Source organism: Drosophila elegans, unplaced genomic scaffold (assembly GCF_018152505.1).
Source record: "Drosophila elegans isolate 14027-0461.03 unplaced genomic scaffold, ASM1815250v1 contig_814, whole genome shotgun sequence".
NCBI classification, from domain to species: Eukaryota; Metazoa; Arthropoda; class Insecta; order Diptera; family Drosophilidae; genus Drosophila; species Drosophila elegans.
The window spans coordinates 17,940,464-17,959,757 of record NW_024546167.1 but is presented as its reverse complement, the minus strand read 5'-3'; the positions used below and the strand labels follow the sequence as shown (position 1 = coordinate 17,959,757).

The 19,294-nt window shown below is 35.8% G+C and overlaps 2 protein-coding genes and 1 non-coding gene across 7 annotated transcripts; 1 reads left to right on the top strand and 2 right to left on the bottom strand.

Moving 5' to 3' along the window:
* Positions 1–4,507: 4,507 nt before the first annotated feature.
* On the top strand, positions 4,508–4,580 carry Trnar-ucg. The gene has a single exon. It is a non-coding gene; the product is annotated as a tRNA-Arg (tRNA).
* Positions 4,581–9,630: 5,050 nt separating this feature from the next.
* LOC108148043 (coiled-coil domain-containing protein 28B) lies at positions 9,631–12,967 on the bottom strand. 4 transcript variants are annotated; one of them, XM_017274885.2, is made up of 4 exons: positions 12,749–12,967; positions 12,447–12,690; positions 10,914–11,294; positions 9,631–10,417 (listed from the first exon to the last, which is right to left on the bottom strand). In XM_017274885.2, the coding sequence occupies exons 1-4, from the start codon at positions 12,875–12,877 to the stop codon at positions 10,194–10,196; spliced, it is 978 nt and encodes a 325-aa protein (XP_017130374.1). In that variant the 5' UTR covers positions 12,878–12,967; the 3' UTR covers positions 9,631–10,193. The 4 variants fall into 4 exon arrangements, with proteins under 4 accessions (XP_017130374.1, XP_017130376.1, XP_017130377.1 ...); XM_017274887.2 differs by having other exon boundaries at positions 10,914–10,991; XM_017274888.2 differs by having other exon boundaries at positions 9,631–10,414; positions 10,914–10,991.
* A 130-nt stretch (positions 12,968–13,097) lies between these two features.
* LOC108147891 (cytochrome c oxidase subunit 7A1, mitochondrial) lies at positions 13,098–13,630 on the bottom strand. 2 transcript variants are annotated; one of them, XM_017274651.1, is made up of 3 exons: positions 13,548–13,630; positions 13,351–13,421; positions 13,098–13,295 (listed from the first exon to the last, which is right to left on the bottom strand). In XM_017274651.1, the coding sequence occupies exons 2-3, from the start codon at positions 13,393–13,395 to the stop codon at positions 13,152–13,154; spliced, it is 189 nt and encodes a 62-aa protein (XP_017130140.1). In that variant the 5' UTR covers positions 13,396–13,421; positions 13,548–13,630; the 3' UTR covers positions 13,098–13,151. The 2 variants fall into 2 exon arrangements, with proteins under 2 accessions (XP_017130140.1, XP_017130141.1); XM_017274652.1 differs by having other exon boundaries at positions 13,351–13,418; positions 13,548–13,609.
* Positions 13,631–19,294: the final 5,664 nt, after the last annotated feature.

Sequence of the window (19,294 nt, the reverse complement as noted above, 5' to 3'; positions counted from 1 at the left end):
GATTTGGTAGTTATTATTTTTTGCATGTGCAGGCGAACTCATAAATGTTAAATTGATTGAGGCATATTGCCGACATATCGCGATGTTGTCTCGATTATATAACTTCCTCGAGCAGCCGCAGACGAGAGCTGAGGCCTCAAGACCCAACACACAACAAACAACACACAAAACTCTGCCAGGCGGCTGAGGAAAAAGTGTTACAGACACGCTACCGTCAAAACGATACCGATACTGAATCCGATGTGGGTAGGGGTATGGGTACGGGTAACCCACTCCATAATATGCCGACTAAGAGACCCCGACACCCACTGCCTTATATTCATAATCTATTTTGCCACCACACGTTGCACCAAAGTCTCGACTTCAATCCAAAGTTGGGGGACTGAAGAAAGGGGCGGAGAAATGGGGGGAAATTTGAAGAAAGACGAGGAGATTTGCAGAAAGACGGAAAGATTTTAAGAAAGAGGGAGATGGCATTCGGAATCGATATGCCAAAAATGAAAAGAAACGAGGAGTAATATGGGTCTCAAATATAGCTAAGCGATCGGTGAATGCACTAAAAGTTTTATGTAAAAATAAAGAAATTGTTAGTCTTATTAAATTTCATTATAAATGTATACTTAATGCAGGGCTTAGATAACTTGACACTTAGCGGCTATGTTGTAATTGTTGTTTTAAAAATAAATTCCAAATTATCAATTTACAAACCAAAAGTAAGGCGAAACGCCTACATATCTATTAAACAAATAAATGTATGAATTATAACTAGATTTTAAATACAGTTGTAAATTGTAGAGTTTTATTAATTTTTTTATTTCCAACCTGTACTTTTATCGTTTTAAATGGCATCCAAACAGTACAGTAATAATTATCGATTGAAAACCATAAAGTTTTTAGAGATTGAAATAGGAAATATTATGGTTTCTATTTTTTTTATTGGATCTATATCTATTAAAGAAAGAAGTAATTTAAAGACAACTTAAGCACCCAACAGTAACTGCAGAAAATATTTATTAAAATTGGTTTCTCTTTAGAGGGTCCATTATCTCTTTTTGCATAACCTTCCCGAAGAGTATTATTAATGAAAGACGAGAAGAATTCAGGTTTGCAATGCGGTAATGCACCGCCAAAGAAGACAGTGAAGATGGGGAAGAAGCTGATTACCTGTCTGTACCCCGATTTGCAGATGAAACGAGAGGAGATGGAGCTGGAGGTGGAGCTGGTCCAGCAGTCAGCCAGTGGGTCGTCTCCATGTCGAAGTCTTGGCTGTAGATGTGGATGTGGATGTGGATGTGGATGTCTTGGCTGTCAGTTTATGCGACTTCTGCACTGCGCGGCGCGCATGCGCCATAAATGGTGAAAAATCGCAAAAAAGGGGAAGAAAAGCAGATGAAGCCGAACGCAGAGAGAAGAAGATCTGGCTGTGGAGAAATGGAGAAATGGAGGCGACTGTTGTGGCTACTGTGCCACTGTTCCACATTCGGATTACGGAAATATCTGCGCCGACAACGACAGCGACAACAGGTCGTCGACAGGTGGGGTCCGGTTCGGTTCGGTTCGGTTCGGTTCAGATCGACTTGGCGGGGATTGGATCGCTTTTCTCACCGTTTCTGCCTGACCTGCTATGGCCAACTTTGCACTAAGAAAATCAATAATAGGTCTACACTTGTGGTAAAAACTTAAAAATTGCCATTAAAGAATAGTGCTCATTTAAATCATTAACAATATATTTTGTATTAGCATTAAAATTCAAACATAAATAATATATGAATATATTTATTACAAACATTTTTAAGCTTGTAAAATAACTTGTACAGCAAACTATGGATATTTGTTTGTTACTATAAAATAAATACAAAATGAATATATACTAAATGTAATACTTTATTTCACATACAAAACTTAATATATATTTTTTTTTATCTTTACAGTTTTGTAGTAAAATATTCAAAGGCTGAAGGATAAATATTTCTGTCCTTGCTGTCCTATATACATAAGTATTTTTTCTAGGAAATTACAGGTATTAAAATCAAAAAAATTGTGATGAACTTGATAGTTTTCTCTGTGTACCTTATTAAATTTGCAATTTTTTATAGATAAAGAAACTTGTAAAAAATTTCTAGGTAGCAAAGTTTAATATTCGTATAATGATTATTTATTTTTTTTTAATCTATATAATTTTATTTAAATATATACATTTTTCAAATGGGTATTGAAAAGAGTTTAATAAATTTAAGTAAATCGTTTACTTGGTTAATGATTTCATTTATCCGCGTGTAGCTGCCTCACCTGCTACTCCTCCAGACTCGCCTTTTGGCCTCTGCTTTTGCGGTTCTCGACAACTTTCACCTTTCACGTAATCTGGCGAAGCCGAACAAATCTGTTTGGGCCAGGCTTTATCAGCTCGGCGGATCCGCTGGAGATTCATTTATTGTCGCTGCTATTTGCCAATTGACCATTTCCAGCTGGAGGAACTCAATTACAGAGCCGCCGATCTTTTCTCGCATTCGCGTTCGCATTCGCATTTGGGATCGCTGTTTATGGTCCAGGCAGCTCATCATCTAGCGGTACATTGGCCATAGATTGCCGATCGCTGGATCGGTGAAACAGGGGGGCTTGGTAATCATTGAGGTAAATTACATACCCATACCCCATATCCCCACATTTATTCTTCTTCGATTCACAGATCCACAGATTCTCAGATTCTGAGAGAAAGAGGCGCTCCAGTCTGGATTTGGGTAAGTGGAATCGTTGGGGAAATGCCAATTCCAGGCAGGATGTACCATCTTTCTAATTGCGTCCCAAGGAAGTCGGTCATTTGGATTGGAATCTGGTGAGTATCTGAAAATATAAGTGCTGAATTTATTGCCAGAGAGGGATTTTAGTAATTGCGAAACTTAAAAGGGGTAAAAAAAGTGTTTGTCAATTTATAAACTCTTATTAGATAACGAAAAACAAATTAAAACTTTTTTAAAAAAGTATAGTTTAAAAGAAAATGGTTTCAAATATATATGAGACTTAATTGTAATGATCAAGATTATAATTTCAGTATAAGACAAGACGTATTAAAAATTAGATTAACTTTCTATTCTAAAAATTTGTTAAATATGTATATGTATTTTTAAATTGTATTTAAAATATTGTTTTAAAAAAGTGGTTTGCAATTTTGTAACTGTACAACAAAATATGGTTTTAATTAATTTACGACATTTCAAAAGTTAAATTAATAAAACAGTTTTTCACAGCAATGTTAGGACACCATATTAATTAACTAAAATTGTAATATTTTGATTTATGAAAACCAAAATCTTAAATACGTTCAACCATTTCCCTTTAAAATTCCTCAAAAGATTCCCTAAACAAATTCCCCAAAAATACCTTCTTCATCACTTTTAGCCCATCAATCTATACCAATATATTCAGTTCAATTTAATATTTATGCTCGACATGAACATCCATGACAAAGTTTCCGTTGATTTATAAACTTTTCCCATATTTGGTTCCCCTAACTATAAATTCCTCACCCTCATCCTCGCACTTTGCGGAAATGGAACTACTTCAGCAGCCCAGATTCCGGAATCCGAGCTAAGCTGCTCCTGATTCACTGATTCACTGATTCACTGCTCCTCTCTGGGTGAGTGAGAAAAATTAACTTTGCATGGAATTCAATTTACGTCCCGTGGGAGGACGATGATTTCCTGCCAAAGCAGCAGTGTCCTGCGCTCTCTAAGGATCTAAGGATGTTCCCCCAGGTCCTGTGTGCTGTCTTCTGTGCTCTGTGTCCTGTGTGCGTCCATATTCCGGAGATGCAGTCCGGAGCAGCTGAGACGGAGGATTCAACTGCTGAGGCTGCTTCCGTCATTTCCTTGACGTAAAGGCTTCTCTGCTTCCCATGCCCTCCATTCTCGCCATTCCGTTTGCCATTTTCCGGGGGCCGAAGTGGATGTGGGAAATGGGAAATGGACGAGGAGGGAGCTGCCGGGAGATGCCGGCGGCAACGTCACGCTTCCTGCAGGATGCGACAACGTAGTCAGATGTCCAATTCGCCACCGCTTTCTCCTGACTCATGTCTGTGACCAGCACAGAAAGAAATCAAGCTTATACTTACCAAAAATTAATGTCCTAAACTGTTAATGCACTATTAATACTATTATAATGATAATGCTATTCTATAACTTATAAATAAAATATTTTAAAAATGGTTTTTTTCATTTGCAATAGAAATTTTTATATGAAATAAATATGGTTACTGATAGTGTCATCCTTATTAACAATAATCCCTAAAATATAAAGGTTTCTTATTTTACAAATATTTACAATACTTTCCTAAAAATCAAATACTCTTAAAATGTTTTCTTTTTGTCAGTAATTGTACATCAATCATTTACCAAGTAAATTATGAAATAAATTGCGTTTTGCAATGCTCAAATAAAGTTTATGGTGGTTATTACTCATACAACCTAGATAAGCTGGTCTTATAGAACATTTTTAATGTTAGAATATAAGTGACCGTGTGGCCTAATGGATAAGGCGTCGGACTTCGGATCCGAAGATTGCAGGTTCGAGTCCTGTCACGGTCGGATAATAATTTTTTTTGCAAAATAAAACACTAAAATAAAATATAACATTTTACGAAAAATTGTTGGTATTCAATTCTGTTTTAATGCTTAATGTTTATAGTACTTTTATTTAAAATAATGCTGTTCATGCTGAATATAATTAGCTGAAAAGTTATTTTAAACTAAGTAAATTTAAACTTAATTTGAAAATATAAGAACATAAAGAAGAATATAATATAATTGCCTAGATAAAGCTGATAAAATTAAAAACATTCTATATATATAGATTTTTTAAAGTTTGTAAATGATTTAGTTGATTTTCCATTCGAATGAATAATAAGTGTAATAGTTATTTTTCCCATGTGCTCTGACTGCTGTGGCTGTGTCCTGTTTCACTAGTGTGTGCATTTCAACGGTGTCCTGACGCTCGTCCTCGTTTTCGTTGTCGCTGTCGTCCTGGTCTCCTGTCGCTGCTGTTTACCCGCTTTAATCAACCCATCCAAATCCACATTCATGTCCATGTCCACGAAATGTTTTGTGCTCTGTGGGCGGAATGGGCGGTGGATGGGCGGTAGATGGGCGCAATGGGCGCTTGGTTGGCTTGGGTGTTTCCTGCCCCTTGCGTCACTTCCTTGCAAATGCTGCAGCTTCCGTTTCCGGGATATAATGTTCATATTTTCGAGGACATTTTCAGGAAATAAAGTACGTCGCCCTCACCTCACCCGCCCCGCCCCGCCACGCCCCCTCGTTTGCCAAAGGGGAATGACGATAACAAACCCAAGCAAAGCCACCCACTACCCAATCCATCTACACTGGTAAAAATATTTCGTTCTCAATTTATATGTTTTTCGCTTTAAATTTGATAAGGTTTTTAGATATTTTAAATATGGTAAAGTTACATTTTTTATATTTCATTTGTCTTTATAATATTATTATATTATTATATTATTATATTATTATATTATTATATTATTATATTATTATATTATTATATTATTATATTATTATATTATTATATTATTATATTATTATATAATTATATTATTATATTATTATATTATTATATTATTGTATTATTATATTATTATTATTATATTTTTCTATATAATCATGAATTTTTATATGAATTGTATTAAATATTAAGATTTTAAAATGATAAAATTATGTTAAATATAGCAAATGATATATGATATATTTATTTTGACTTTATCATTTTTTTTACCAGTGCACTAGTCACTTCCTTTTTGGGAGTCCTGGCTCCTGGCAGGAAACTTTTTGCCTTGTGCCGTGTGCGCATTTATGCCAGCCCAGAGGTCCACCCACTGACCCACCCAGCCACTACCCACCTCCCACCTCCCACCTCCTCCTCCCCCATCCTTTCACTCTTCTCTTTTTGCTTCCGCTTTGCCAGCAGGATGCAGGATGCAGGATGGCGGGCACAAGAGTAGGAGGAGAGGAGGGGAGGAGGGAAGGAGTAGCTGCGGGGGAACCAGAGTCTGTTTGAATTTTGTCGCACTTCCTGTAGGTGGAAAAGCTTCGTGCGTCTTCCGCTTTTCCAGAGCTGCTCATCAGCAACGTAATTTCCGCACAGCCAGAGCAGCTGCCTTTGAGTTCTCGTGGGTGGGCAAGGATTAAGAGTCCAGACAGCCACTGGAACAGGGACAGACAGACTTTAAAAAAATCGACAAACAAGTTCCCCAAGGAACAAAGGAGTAAGGTCAATTTATTTATTTTTTATTTACTTTATTTCATCACAAGACTTGTTTGAAATATATTTTAAAATCAATTTAAAAATAATTATGCCTTAACTTTCCTTTCTGACAATATTTTTTTTTTAAATATAGTTTCATAGGGAATTTTTTTGATACCCAGAAATACTTTTAACAATGTTGCAATTAAATGGGAAACATTAAACAGGTTTTAACTTATTTATTTATTAGAATTATAGGTTATTGAGTGCAATTTTTATTAAAAACAAAATATGAACTATGATTTTACAGTAATTATTTATTTATATACATATTTTTTAGCTTTAAAATAAATGTATTAAATGTTTAAAATTCATGTTTGTTATAAACGTCTTCTAGCATTAAAAAATATTTATTATATATTAAAAATTCTTCATTTCTGTGAGTGCAAAGTGCCAGAGTCGGAGTCAGAGTTCAGGTTAATGAAGTGCCCCTCCGACGACGACGATGGCATATCGTATCGGATTGCCCGGGCAACAAGTGTTGCTCCTGCTCACCCTTACCTCACATACCTGCACTTTTATCCCCTCACTCCACCCCCGTGAAATAAAAAAGGTATCAACGACTCTTTGTCCGCTTGGCAGTTCATCAAATTCTCATGTGACCAAGCGCAGTAAGTTCAATTCATTCGAAATTTGATATGCGCTTCACATATTTAATGACTTCTTTCGGTTGCCGTCTTTACATAACACTCGATTCGATGAACTGCCAACGATCCCAATCCCAATCCGAATCGGATCCTCTGTTGCACCCACCTCACAAAACCAGGCACTTGTCGCATTTGGTACTTGGAAAAAAAATATACTCCACAACTGGACAAGAAGTATAATTTTGAAAAAAACCTTTAAAATTAAACCAGGAAAATGGAATGGTAAAAACAATAATAATTCGGTAATTGCAAATATTTTATTTTTTAAAAACGAGTGGGTTAAGACAAAGTGCTATTATGTTCCATGACTATAATGTTTTGGCAAATACCATTGACTATTAAAAATAATTGAAAGTCCATATAGGAAAAGTCCAAATATTTTTAATAAAAACGTTTAGAAGTTTATTGATCTAACTTCTACACTACAATTTGTTAGTTTTATGGTCAATACGAATTATAACATATTATAATAATATAATACATAAAACAATTTTCAAAGGAAAGGCATTTTTTCATTTGCTTTCGATTTAAGGGTAGTTAACAAATTTTACTTGTTAATTTTATTTATTTTTGGTATATAGACTGCATTGATCATGCCTATATAGAATTACAAATTAGTTCATGGAATAACTAAGTATATTTTATACAAAATTGCAACTTTTATTTTATTTTAAACACCTTTTAGTTTATTTTAAAAATGTATAATTTATCTGAGTGTAGGGTTGGGCCTTGCCTGGGTTCAAAATGCCGCGGATATTCCCCATTTCCATGTCCAATCCCTCCGCTGGGATGGGATCCCGATTCCCCAGCCCAATCCTAGCACGTGATGGAACGTGGATCCATGGTCGATGAGTGGAAGTGGCGATGGCAGTGGCGGTGGCAGTGGCACTTGTGGCAGCAATTTGGGATAGATGTTGCGTGTTTTTTCTGTTTGGTTGTTAGCCGACTCAAATGCCACGCCCTTGTCGGCGGCGGACGAAATGCATTTGTATGCAGCGTGGCGGATGCGACGGTCCAAACGTTTATTTCTCCATTTCTCGGCGAAGTGTGGGAGACCGGCGGAGAAAGAGCCGGAGACGGAGGCCCAAGGAATGCACTAAACCGCTAGCCAAGCAGAGAAGTCCAAAAGAACCAAAAAAAACCTCACAGTTTCGGCCACAAGTTAAAAGAACGGCGGCGGGAAAAACATAATAAAACAAAAAAAGGGAACGGTGGCCACAAACAACAAGTGGGAGTGCACTGAACGAGATTTACTAGCTTAAAGTTTGTAGAAAATATATATAAAAGGTAGTGAGAAAAATGAAATAAAATAAATAACTATTTATTTTACATTTATCCCTTCTTGGATGTTTTTATTAAAATAACTTTTTTAATCCTCAACACTTTTATAAAATAGTAAACCAAATAAATAAATAAACAATAAATAAGTTTACCTTTTGTTAGGGGCTCTAACCTTGTTAATATAACATTTTGAATTCATTTTTAGAAGGGAAAGACTTTAATTACTAATTACTTAATTTATTAGAAAATAGTTGATTTCTAAATTTGTATATCTAGAGCTTGTTTTTTTCTTTTTTTATTAACTTATATCGATCCTAAGTAATTACTTCTTTGTAATGTTAATTATCCCGCAAAGCAAGGTCATAACTTTTTTCCAGTGCACAGTTCTTGTTATTTGAAACCCGGATTTACACCAACATTAAAGAGAAAGAACGAACAACAAATTACTTTTACCGATCACAAAAAAAAAACCAGCCGAAGAAAAGAAATCAACAAAACAAGAAGAACAACGACAGTAAGCCACAACATTAAAGTCGGAAAACAACAATAACAATAACAGCAACAGCAACAAGTGGGGAGATAACCCGGCTGCGACTGCGCAATGACAGCCAAAGAACCAGAGAGGACACCATCTGAATACGAATGCATAAATTAAAACCACAAGAAAATAACAACAAAAAAACATTAAACAAAAAACAAGCAACGGCGGAATAAAATTTCCTATGTACGAATGCACTTGTCCAAAGGTTCACTTCTCACAATTGATATGCCCATCCCGAAATGGAAATTGTGCATGCAGAACGGAATCCGCAGTGGGCGTCTTTGGATAGCCCCCATATTATCGGCGGAATGGGGACGTACGCTTTGGTTGTGTATTGTGGGGAATTCCGCTTCCTCAGAACACCGAGTTCTTCAAAATTCTGACACTCCAAGCGCCACAAAAACCAAATAGTGATAGGAATATTAAGAATAAACTTCCAAATGCTCACGAAATAAATCATTTTAAATTTAAACATATTCCAAAGCCAATAAATCTTGAGTTAGAAAAAATTTGTTAAAATAAATAATAAATTCCTTTAAAATAAAATACACTGGGGAATTCCAAAAAAAAAAACCCTGTCACTTCAAGCGTCACAAACAAAATATTATACTATAGCTTATTATAGTATAGATAAACTTCCGATTGCTCATGCAATAAAACATTTTGGGTTTAAGCCAACCAATAAATCTTAAGTTAGCTAAAAATCCCTAACAAAAAAATAATCTCATAACTTTGAACTTTGCTTTCTTCAGTGAAACAAAGCTTATTCATTGCCTTTTAAAACATTAAAGTACACTGGGGAATTACGCATCCAAAATTCTATAAAAATTGATTCCATAAAACCACTTTATATGCATTATAAAAATGATAACTTTAATAGGTTCCGAGTTTCGTAAATGTATATGATTAAGTGTGTGTATATATATATATATATTGCAAATAACTATAACAAACAATAAGCGGAACAGATCTGTCATCATAATCAAGCCTGATAACCTGCAGCACACATTAATAATCAAATCGAATCGAATTGTAATGTAATGAATCATTTTCTAGCACCACCGTCGCTGGCACCGTCTATTATAATTTAATGCTATTGCTATGGCTAGGCGAAGACAATCTAAATTAGTTTCACAATCACTGCGAGTTTGCTAAACTATTTAGCATAATAAGAAGCCCATCGAGTTCTCCTACTTAAGCGTAAAACTTAAAATATTTACACAAAATCCCAGGTGACCAGCCCCTCTCCCGTTGAAAAGTTGCTAATCTCGTGTAAAACTCCTGAATCCCAAATGTCCTTTCCGTTTTGGTGTTTCTTCTGTTTCTGTTTCTGTGTGTTGTTGGTTTTGGTTTTCTTATCGGTATGCTCAGAGCCAGAGCAGGCGTTGATCCCAGGCCTGCGGCTGGGCCAAATCTCAGAGACCCGTGTGACTGGTCTGCAGCTGCTCGATGGAAATGGAGAGCTGTTCCAGGCGCTGCATCAGCTGCAGCATATTCTCCTGCGCCTTGTTGGTGTTGAACTCGTTGCCGTGCTCCAAAGAATCCTCCTCGGCGGCAGCCAGCTCGAAATGCAGTTTGGCCAGGCTCTCCTGCTGCTCGCGGATCTTGGTCATCTGATCCATGGTGCAGCCGGAACCTGCTTGGGAGTAGAAGATTGTGATGGAGGATTAGTTAAAGTCTTGGTGAAATTTTCGAAGGTTATACATATATGTCATGTCCTAAAGAATTCGCGTTTTAAGCCTTCTGGTAGAATCTTTCGAAAACGCCAATTCTTTATGACAGAGTCGGTCCAACATTTCCTTTTTTTTAAGGCCTAAGAAATACTTAATAAAATCTTGAACTTGTTAAAGGGTTAATATCACATTATGTTTCTATATTGTTTGTCATAAAGAATTCCTTCAGCTAAAAAGTTCAAATACTTTTAAAACGCGGATTTTTTTATGACAAGTTCTCTTTTAAGAATTAAAACATAACATCTTGAATTTATAATCCAAAATGGTCTTGCTATTCAACACAAAATTTATTTTGTAACAATTAAATGATTATGTTAAGCTGAGAACGCGAATTCTTCAGTTTCACTTTAAGAGCTTAAATTTCTTTCTAAAGAAAGAAAATAAAATTCAAACTACACTCACCGAATGCCTTCAGTTTGCCAGAGTGAAAGTCATCCAATAATCCTAGAAGGGCTCGCTCCATGTGCTTCACATCGGGAACTTCGGAAACAAATGAATGATGTTTTATTGGACGATCATCGAATTTTCCGCTGTGGACACTGGCATTTGGCATCGAAGCTGTGGGATTCTTGCGACGCTGCGATCGCGGTGTATTCGCATTGCTATTATTATGTTGATTGTTGTTGTTGGGTTTTGTGCTATCGTTGTTGTTGTTGTTCTTGGGGGTAGTGGTGTTGTTGTTCGTGGTTATGGTGGGATCAGGTGCTAGCCACTCGCTGCTCACCAAAGTGATGGCATTCAAACTGTTAGCACTGCTGTGTGTGGGTTCCAATTGGTCGCGATCTGGTCTCGACATGACATGGTCAACAAATCATACGTGGGGGATATGGAAATACAAATAATAAAATACAATAAATGAAGAAATCATAAAAAATCAAATTAAAAATGTATTCTTACATAATTTAAATTAACTACAAAACTTATGAAATAATATTTATAGCTGTGAACCATAAACATACTAAATATATTTTTAATACAACAAAAAAAGATCTGAAACCATCATACAAATTAACAATAAAAGGTAATTGGATATTGAATATGATATATAAAAGAGAAAAAGATTTAAAATATATATTACAAATTAATATAAGTTAACTGTTACTTTCACTTAATTAACACTTTTTCTTCGATATTAATAATCTAAATTAAATAACAATAATCAAATTAGAGTATAGTAAATAATGCTCTATAAATAAATAAGCTACCACTGCCGTGTGAACAGAGCCGAATGTGAAAGCCAACAGAAAGCTAAGAAAAAGGTCCTACGACCGTCTGTTATTTTGTGTTGCTTTTCGCATGGGGTGGCGAGAGACTTCGAAGGCTTGTAGCTTCAATTATTGAAATGATAACCACCTATTTCTAGGGTCTGTGCGCGGGTGTGTGAATAATGAAATGTAATGTATTCAGGACATATGGACACCGGAAAAGTGCGTCATCGCTGGCGAAGGTCAATGATGGCCGTGATAGCCAGCAATTAGTCAAATTTATTATCAAAAGAGGAGATATTAGGGCTAAATTTCATATATATAGCATGAAAACTAAAGTTAAATTAAGAGTGCATCTTTGTTTACAACAGAATTAAAGGAGTGTGTTCTTTAATTTAAAATATTCCTATATTGATATTCAAAATTATTTATGGTATCTTTTTGTTTGAAACGTTCGTTTAAATTATTTTTTGAAATCAAAGAAATATGATTTGTGGGTACTACATTTGAAAAGATATCATTTTGTAAAGTATTGATGTATCTGAGAAATAGTGCAAAAAGTTATGGCAGTCAAATCGGTTATAGGTCATAAGGAATTTCTACTGTAGGTGAAACCGAATACCGGAACCCTTCCAGCTGACACCAAAAACAGCGATCCACAGCGACGACTGAAAGGCATAGAAAAAGGGGGGAAAAGCGATGAGTAATGTGGCTTGATAGCTCGACCCACCTTTGAGCAATTTGCGTGGCCTGGTCTTAAATTCAAATCGTTCATCTCCGCCGCCTCCGCCGACACTCCCCACATGCGCCTGTGGGCGTGGTCGTCGCTCATTCACATACGACACTTTGGCAGCCGTTTGACCCTGTCCCTGACTCTTGTCCTTCTCCTTTTCGGATATTGTACGCTCGATGGAACAGGAGGCGGAATTTCGGCTGCGTGTGGTATCTCCACTGGATATTCCTTTGATTTTGATCTACATAAAAACGGGAGAAATATATGTTTATGGATCCACAGAAGCGAGGAAATCTTACATTTGGAACGGCTGGTGAGGCGGGGGTTTGAGCTGATTTCGGTGCGCTTTGGCTTTGGGCTTCCTCCTCGGTTTCCACATCGTTTGGCACAAGTTTTTGGCGTTCAACCACCTCATCGTTGGGCTCCATTTCGTTGGTTCTTCGCGTTAAATTCTACTTAAATCTGTTGGAACACACAAATTTTCTTTGTTTTTATTTTCCTCCCCAAATAGTGTGGCCAGATTTGGTACGTGCTAAATATACCAGACTCACAATTGAGTTGCACAAAACCAGTGCTGCTCTACTCTTTTATGAGAAATATTTTTAAGGCGGCTCTTTTGATTTGTTTTGAAATAAGAAAAACACAAAATTTAATTAATTACATTAGTGTATCTTTAATCAAAGCAGTTTTTGATCACTTAATTTAGGCCTTCTTCTTGGAGAATCCCATTGTGTAGACCAAATGGATAAAGCTTAAAACGCCAACGCCGCACAGTCCAGCAGTTATGCCAAACAAAATCTTATCCGCTGGTCCGCCTTTCAAAAAAACAGGCAATTCGTTTACAGCCTAAAAAATAAAGGGCATTAAAATATATTTTATATTTTAGGACATTGTAACTCACCTGGAAAACCTTCATTTTGCTAGAGAGTCCATCGGGTAGAGCCATTTTTGCTTAGGTCTGTTATGTAACTGCTAAATATAAAAAAAGACATAAAAATTATACTTAAATATTTAAGAAATTTATTTGTTAGTCTTGTTGAAAAAATAGTTATTTTCTTCTTTCCATTGAAGTTATTTTGTTCCACAGAAAACACTCACCTTTAAAAGCTTGAGCGACAATTAACGAATTGCAATTTATTTGCTGCAGTTTCTTGTAAAAGATAAAAATAGAAGTAATCACAGATGATTTTGAGCAAAAGGGAATGCAGGAGAAATGCATTAAAGAGTTGTCAAGTTGTATATATATTAACATTAAAAAATAGAATATAATAATTAAATAAATAAGAGTGGCTTATGCTTAAAAAAAATTAATAAATATAGAGTCGTAATTAGATGCTTGGTTACTCTAGTTACGATTATAAAATATAATTTTGCAGATAAATTAAATCTTTAATTTATATTTAATCACCTATAGTAATCGCAATATAATTTTTAAACACTTCTGCCAATTGCGAAAATATATTTAGTTATCATTCTATATAAATGACTATTTCTCAAAGAAACTTATATTTATTTCTTCAAAGTTTAAATTTCGCGGGCTTCTACGCACGTTACAAATTCAAATCTACGACAAGTTACTTAAATCGTAAAAACGCAACTTTTTCTGTAACTTATTTCGTATATTTAAAAAAAAGCATGAGCGACAGAAATCAAAACTAAGCATTATTTTTAGGCCATAATTTTTCCAATTCGGAGTCGCTTCGAATGATTCAAAATTTTAAATACCAACTGCCGGATTTTAGAGTTGCGTCGTGACTCGCCGTCCGGGAAAAAAATTGTGTGTTCCGCGCTATTTTGGCTTTTTGTGAATTTTTCAACAGGGGCTCAGGAAAAATAGGCGGTGATTTGGCGTCTTTTCTGCACTATTCCTTTTTACGGCACCACGCGAATGCAACACTGTGTGCGAGTGAGATGGCCCTGCTCCAAAGTGGGGCGCGGCAAAAGCTGCGCACAGCTGCCATCCCGCTCGCACTCGTTGCGAAAAGTGCTTGCGGCGAAAAGCACTCCGAAGACACTCGGGGATATCCACCAATTGACCGCTTCTGTGCGCCTGGTGGGGATTACAATAATTCTACACCGAATGAGTTGTGCAATTTCGTTGAAAAAACTGCTTCCGTTCGGTTAAATGTGCAATTTTGAAAACGATATGAAAAAAGAGCGTTAGGGCTTGAAAGAAATGGTTGTCTAAAATAGGCACCCTCTTTGCTTGGTTTTCGGAAATTTTTGGGTTGTTTTTTCAAACATCATTTAGATTTTAAAATTTTTACAAATATGCCTCAATTAGAATTAGAAAAGAAATTTACTAAACTTATAAATTTTAAGTTTGTTATCAACTTTTAGTAGTTAAATATTTTTGAACGTTTCTAACAAAAACAAAAAATGTAACTTTGGAATGTTAAAAATTATATCAATTAATTCAAGTGTAATTACAAGCTTTTTGGGAGTACACTTTGTTTTTTTTTTTGTTTTAGCTTGGTACATTACTATAAATTTAAAATTACATCTTTTTTAAATAATTGCTTATATTTTAAAGATCGTTAGTAAATCTTGAGTCACTTTTGTATTATTACTTAAGTGATTTTCACAACCTTTTTTTTATATGAAAAGCAATTAGGAACAATTTAAGTGTGTTTCTTTTTTTCACTTCTAAACAAAAATGACAAGTTAATTAACTTGTCTTAAAAGACTTTTTTATAATCACTTTACTAATAATTGAGATAAAACAATTCATTAGACCCATTTGTTTAGTAGAAAGTTATTAGATATTTAAAAATTGATTTGAGGTCTTGGTTTTTTTAATTGCTTACAAAATCATTGCAGCAGGCCAATAAATAAATTCTTTTGTATTATGTGCCGGCTAAAAAGCTGTTTAAGCTCTCGGCCGAACAAAAAAATATATAAAACGCTTACGCTCGGATCGGTTGACCCCCTTTTCTCCCCCTTGAAGCCGCAAGCATCGTCGACCTGTTTCAAAACAAACACAAATATAAAACCCATATCGCCCTGCTAAAGCCTTCGCCGATTTTCAGCGCCCAGCACAAGAACTTTCAAAAACTGTAGCTTCCATGCTAAATTAACTTGCCAAAGTTGCGATGCGATGCGAGGCGGCCGCTTTTCGGTATTCCGAAATGAAACTTGAAAAAAGTTAAATCTGTCAAGTTCACAATCCGAGTGCTTTTAATAAAACAGCCACTGAAAAGGGGGGATAAGAGAACATATTCTCGGGTTCTTCTCAGGTTGGGATACCTTATACACCAATAGCCCTTTCTCCCTTTCTCTTTCTTTGGGGGCTGTGGTGCGGTCTCCCTCTACCAAAGTTTAAGTTCTAAACTTGTTCTGCAAGCTGCATTGCTCATAAAGAGTGAGTTCTGACGAGTCGAGTGAGTGTTTAAAAGTTCTAGGCCAATCAAGAAGCACAATAAGTCTGAGAACTTTAACCAAAAGCGTTGCATAGCAAAGAAATAATAGGTCTTGAGTAAAAATAGTTCCAAAAATATATTATAGAATCTTAAAAATGCCAAAGAAAGTATTCAAAACTTAGGAATATCGAAGATATAATAATGCCAGTAGTGATAAGATCACTTAGGATTATTATACCAATAATATCATAATTATACTTTACAAAATGTCAGAGTTCAATGTTTTTTTAACAGTGTTATAGTTTCTTTTAAGAGTCTTTATCTATTAATACTTTTATTTCTGAATATTATTTAAGATTAGGACAGTATTACGTAGTAGACTACTAGAAATTTCAAAGTTAGAAGTTTTTAAGCTAAAATTTTTTTTTTTTAAAGTCTTCATTTTTAAGACATTTATTTCTTATTATTATCAAAGATTAGAAATCTGCCAACTTTATTAAATCAAAAGCACCTCCACACACACTTGCAGAAAGCGCTATTAATGCTTTTTTGTGCTTTGCAGATTGAAAGTTTTATCAGAAAGCCAAAATGATGGGTAAAGGGAGCCCCAAAATCCCCTCCCCCCCTCAACATAAGCAAGCAGAACCACAATCCCTAGTTCAGAAAAAAATCAAGCTTATGCTTAGTTCTTGCTTAAAAAGTCTTAATAAATAAAGCACAAGCAACATATAGCAACGAATTTTCGAAATTACTGACAAAAACTATTACCAAATAAATTGATATTATGCAATTCCTTTTTTTTTACATTCCAAGCTTTACCAACAAGCTACGTTTTTGTAAATTCCCATTTTAAGGTAGCACATTGTTGCTCAGCTTTTGTGCAAATGCGCTTAAAGCTTAAGTAGCAATATAATAATTAATTAAAGCTTTAAATTTAGCAATTAAATATATCGAACATAATAATAGGGAAAAATAATTATGATAACCTTATTAAAAGACTGCACAAAAACAACTCCTTGCATCTGCTGCCTTTATTTCGCACTCTTTCTCGCATTTTGCTTCCCCTAACTTTTGAGATCTGCGTGCAAGTTGAGATGGCAGTATGGTATGTGCGATTGCGATGGGGACAGAATATTGGCGCTACTCCTTTTCATGGGGCAAAACAAAATGGATTGCTCTTTAACTAAAACAGTTAACAGGCGCCCATCATTTGGAGCATAGAGCGCACGAATACTGAGCAAACATTGCGGCATATATTCATCTCTTTCGTGCCCGGCGTGGTCCCAAAAATATCCACCCCGTATTTCTGGATGCCTGTTACAAAATTCACAAAACCGCTACGAATATAAGGCATTCACACTATTCACTCACTCGTACTCGTACTGGTACTCTTATCCTCCGCCCCTCTTTTCTGGGTTTCGGGGCGTGGCAGGTCGCGAGTGAGTTTGCCGAGTGGATTGAATGGGATTCAATGTGATAATGGTGGATACGTAGAAATACGTCGGCGGTTTTTGTGTTGTAAAAAATGTTTGAACTGTTTTAAGTTTAAGTTTTAACGGTAACAGTAGAGCAGAAAAGTGTAGGAGGTTGCTTATTCGCCGCAAGAGCGAATGAGATGAAGATAGGCATCCAAAAGAGAGAGGGAGAGAGAGATGGTGTGTCACCTTGGCATTGAAAAATACCTACCCACACAAATGTAAAGCACACGCGTGAGTGGAAGGGTGCTGAAGAAGGGGGAGCAGTTCATTTACCTTTGAGCTCGCTCTGGCGTGGTGAATTAGGTTGTCATGTTGCTTGTGCGTGCGAGGGAGACGCACAGAGACAAAAATGCTAATTACCTGGCGGGAGCACAGGAATGGGGAAACAGTGATGACAAATATTCAGCGGGAAAGTTGTTTTTGAAAGATTTTTTAAACTTTTTTTTTTGCTTTTAATTTTGCATTAAAAAAAAAATAATTATCATTATTCGCATTTTAAATTTAATTTTTAATGATTTTCAATTTCTAGTCTCCAGCGCAGTAAAGCTTATATTACTTTATTAAAGTTAAAATTAATCGGCACTTTTTATTATTTGTTGGGTATTATTAATTTCCATTGTATACAGCAGTTGCATATGAAGTTTTATAATATACAATTCAAGAGCAACAATTGTTAAGAAGTGGCTTCATACCAGAGTTACCAACACTGATGGGTACTTCTTTGAGGCTAAACAATTTTTTTTGTTTTTGGTTATGGCTGTATGTTGGTTATCTCATTGTTATTGCTGCTTCTGCTTTTAGTCGTGATCACGAGCGTTTCTGCTTCTTCTGCTTGGGGCTGTCAAATGTGTTTCAAAGTCAATGTCGTGAGAGTGCGAGCGAGCCAACCAGCCCTGACCCTCCGCCCTCTTCCTTCCTCTTATTCGCCCCACCACCCACTTTTTTTCGTTTAGCACTGGTGTGCGTGTGCTCTCCAAGCTTTAGTTGTTGTTATTGTTTCTCGTGTCGTTTCTGTGTTTGTTTTATCATTCTAAGTGGATGTTGTTGTTGCCGTTGCTGCTGGCGCTCCCGTCATTATTTAGAACCTTTTTCAGTGTGCGCATGAACAATAAAAACAAAAAAAAAAAAAAAAAAACAGGCGGAATAAAAAACGTAACACACCACAAACACACACACAACAAACAAAATACGGGTGTGTGTATTGAGCGAGTATCATCATCATCAAGTGTCGTCGGCAGAATCGGAATCGGAACCAAAAACCCCTCGCAAAAAAAGGGAGCTTGCTGTTCGCCTATTCGAAAATTTCACTAAAAATTGTTTGCACTCTCTCGCCGGGCATGAAATGAAAGTATCCTTTCGGCGACACCCCCCAGCAAATAACGTAGAACCACCAAAGTTCTTCCAAATGGGGTTTTCGAGTGGTTCCAGATGGTGGTGCTGGCTTTTTTTTTAGATGGGTTGTCGTTCTGTCGCACCTGTTGGCCAGGTGGATTGTGTCAACTTTGCCCCCAAACTGGAGAATATCGATTTGATATGTGGGTGCTTGCATGCATTTTTTTTGGGCGAACCCATAGACGTTGTGGTGGGGAAATTTTGTTGGGGAACAATATTTTAAGCAGGGGGTTGGCTGAGTGTGGGTAATTTTTTTGCAAATAGATTTTAAAGGCGGTTGGTTTCTGAAAATTCGGATATTATCAGAAATTTCTAAGAATACTGTACCTTTTAACCATATGAAAATCTATATTAGTAAACCAGATTTTCTGTTATACTTTTTATAAAATTATTAAAAGTGGATGTTTATATTAATATAAATTTTTAAAATGATTATATTATTATCTGCTCAATTTGTAAAAAAATAACATATTTCAAAAAAATTGTTTAAAAGTGAAATCTATATTATTTTTTGAAAATATTTTTATAAGCTACTTAAAATATTGAAATTGATTCCATATATCTTTGTAGAGCTCAACGCCTCTGCTATGTGACCCATATAGCCATATATTTCCAT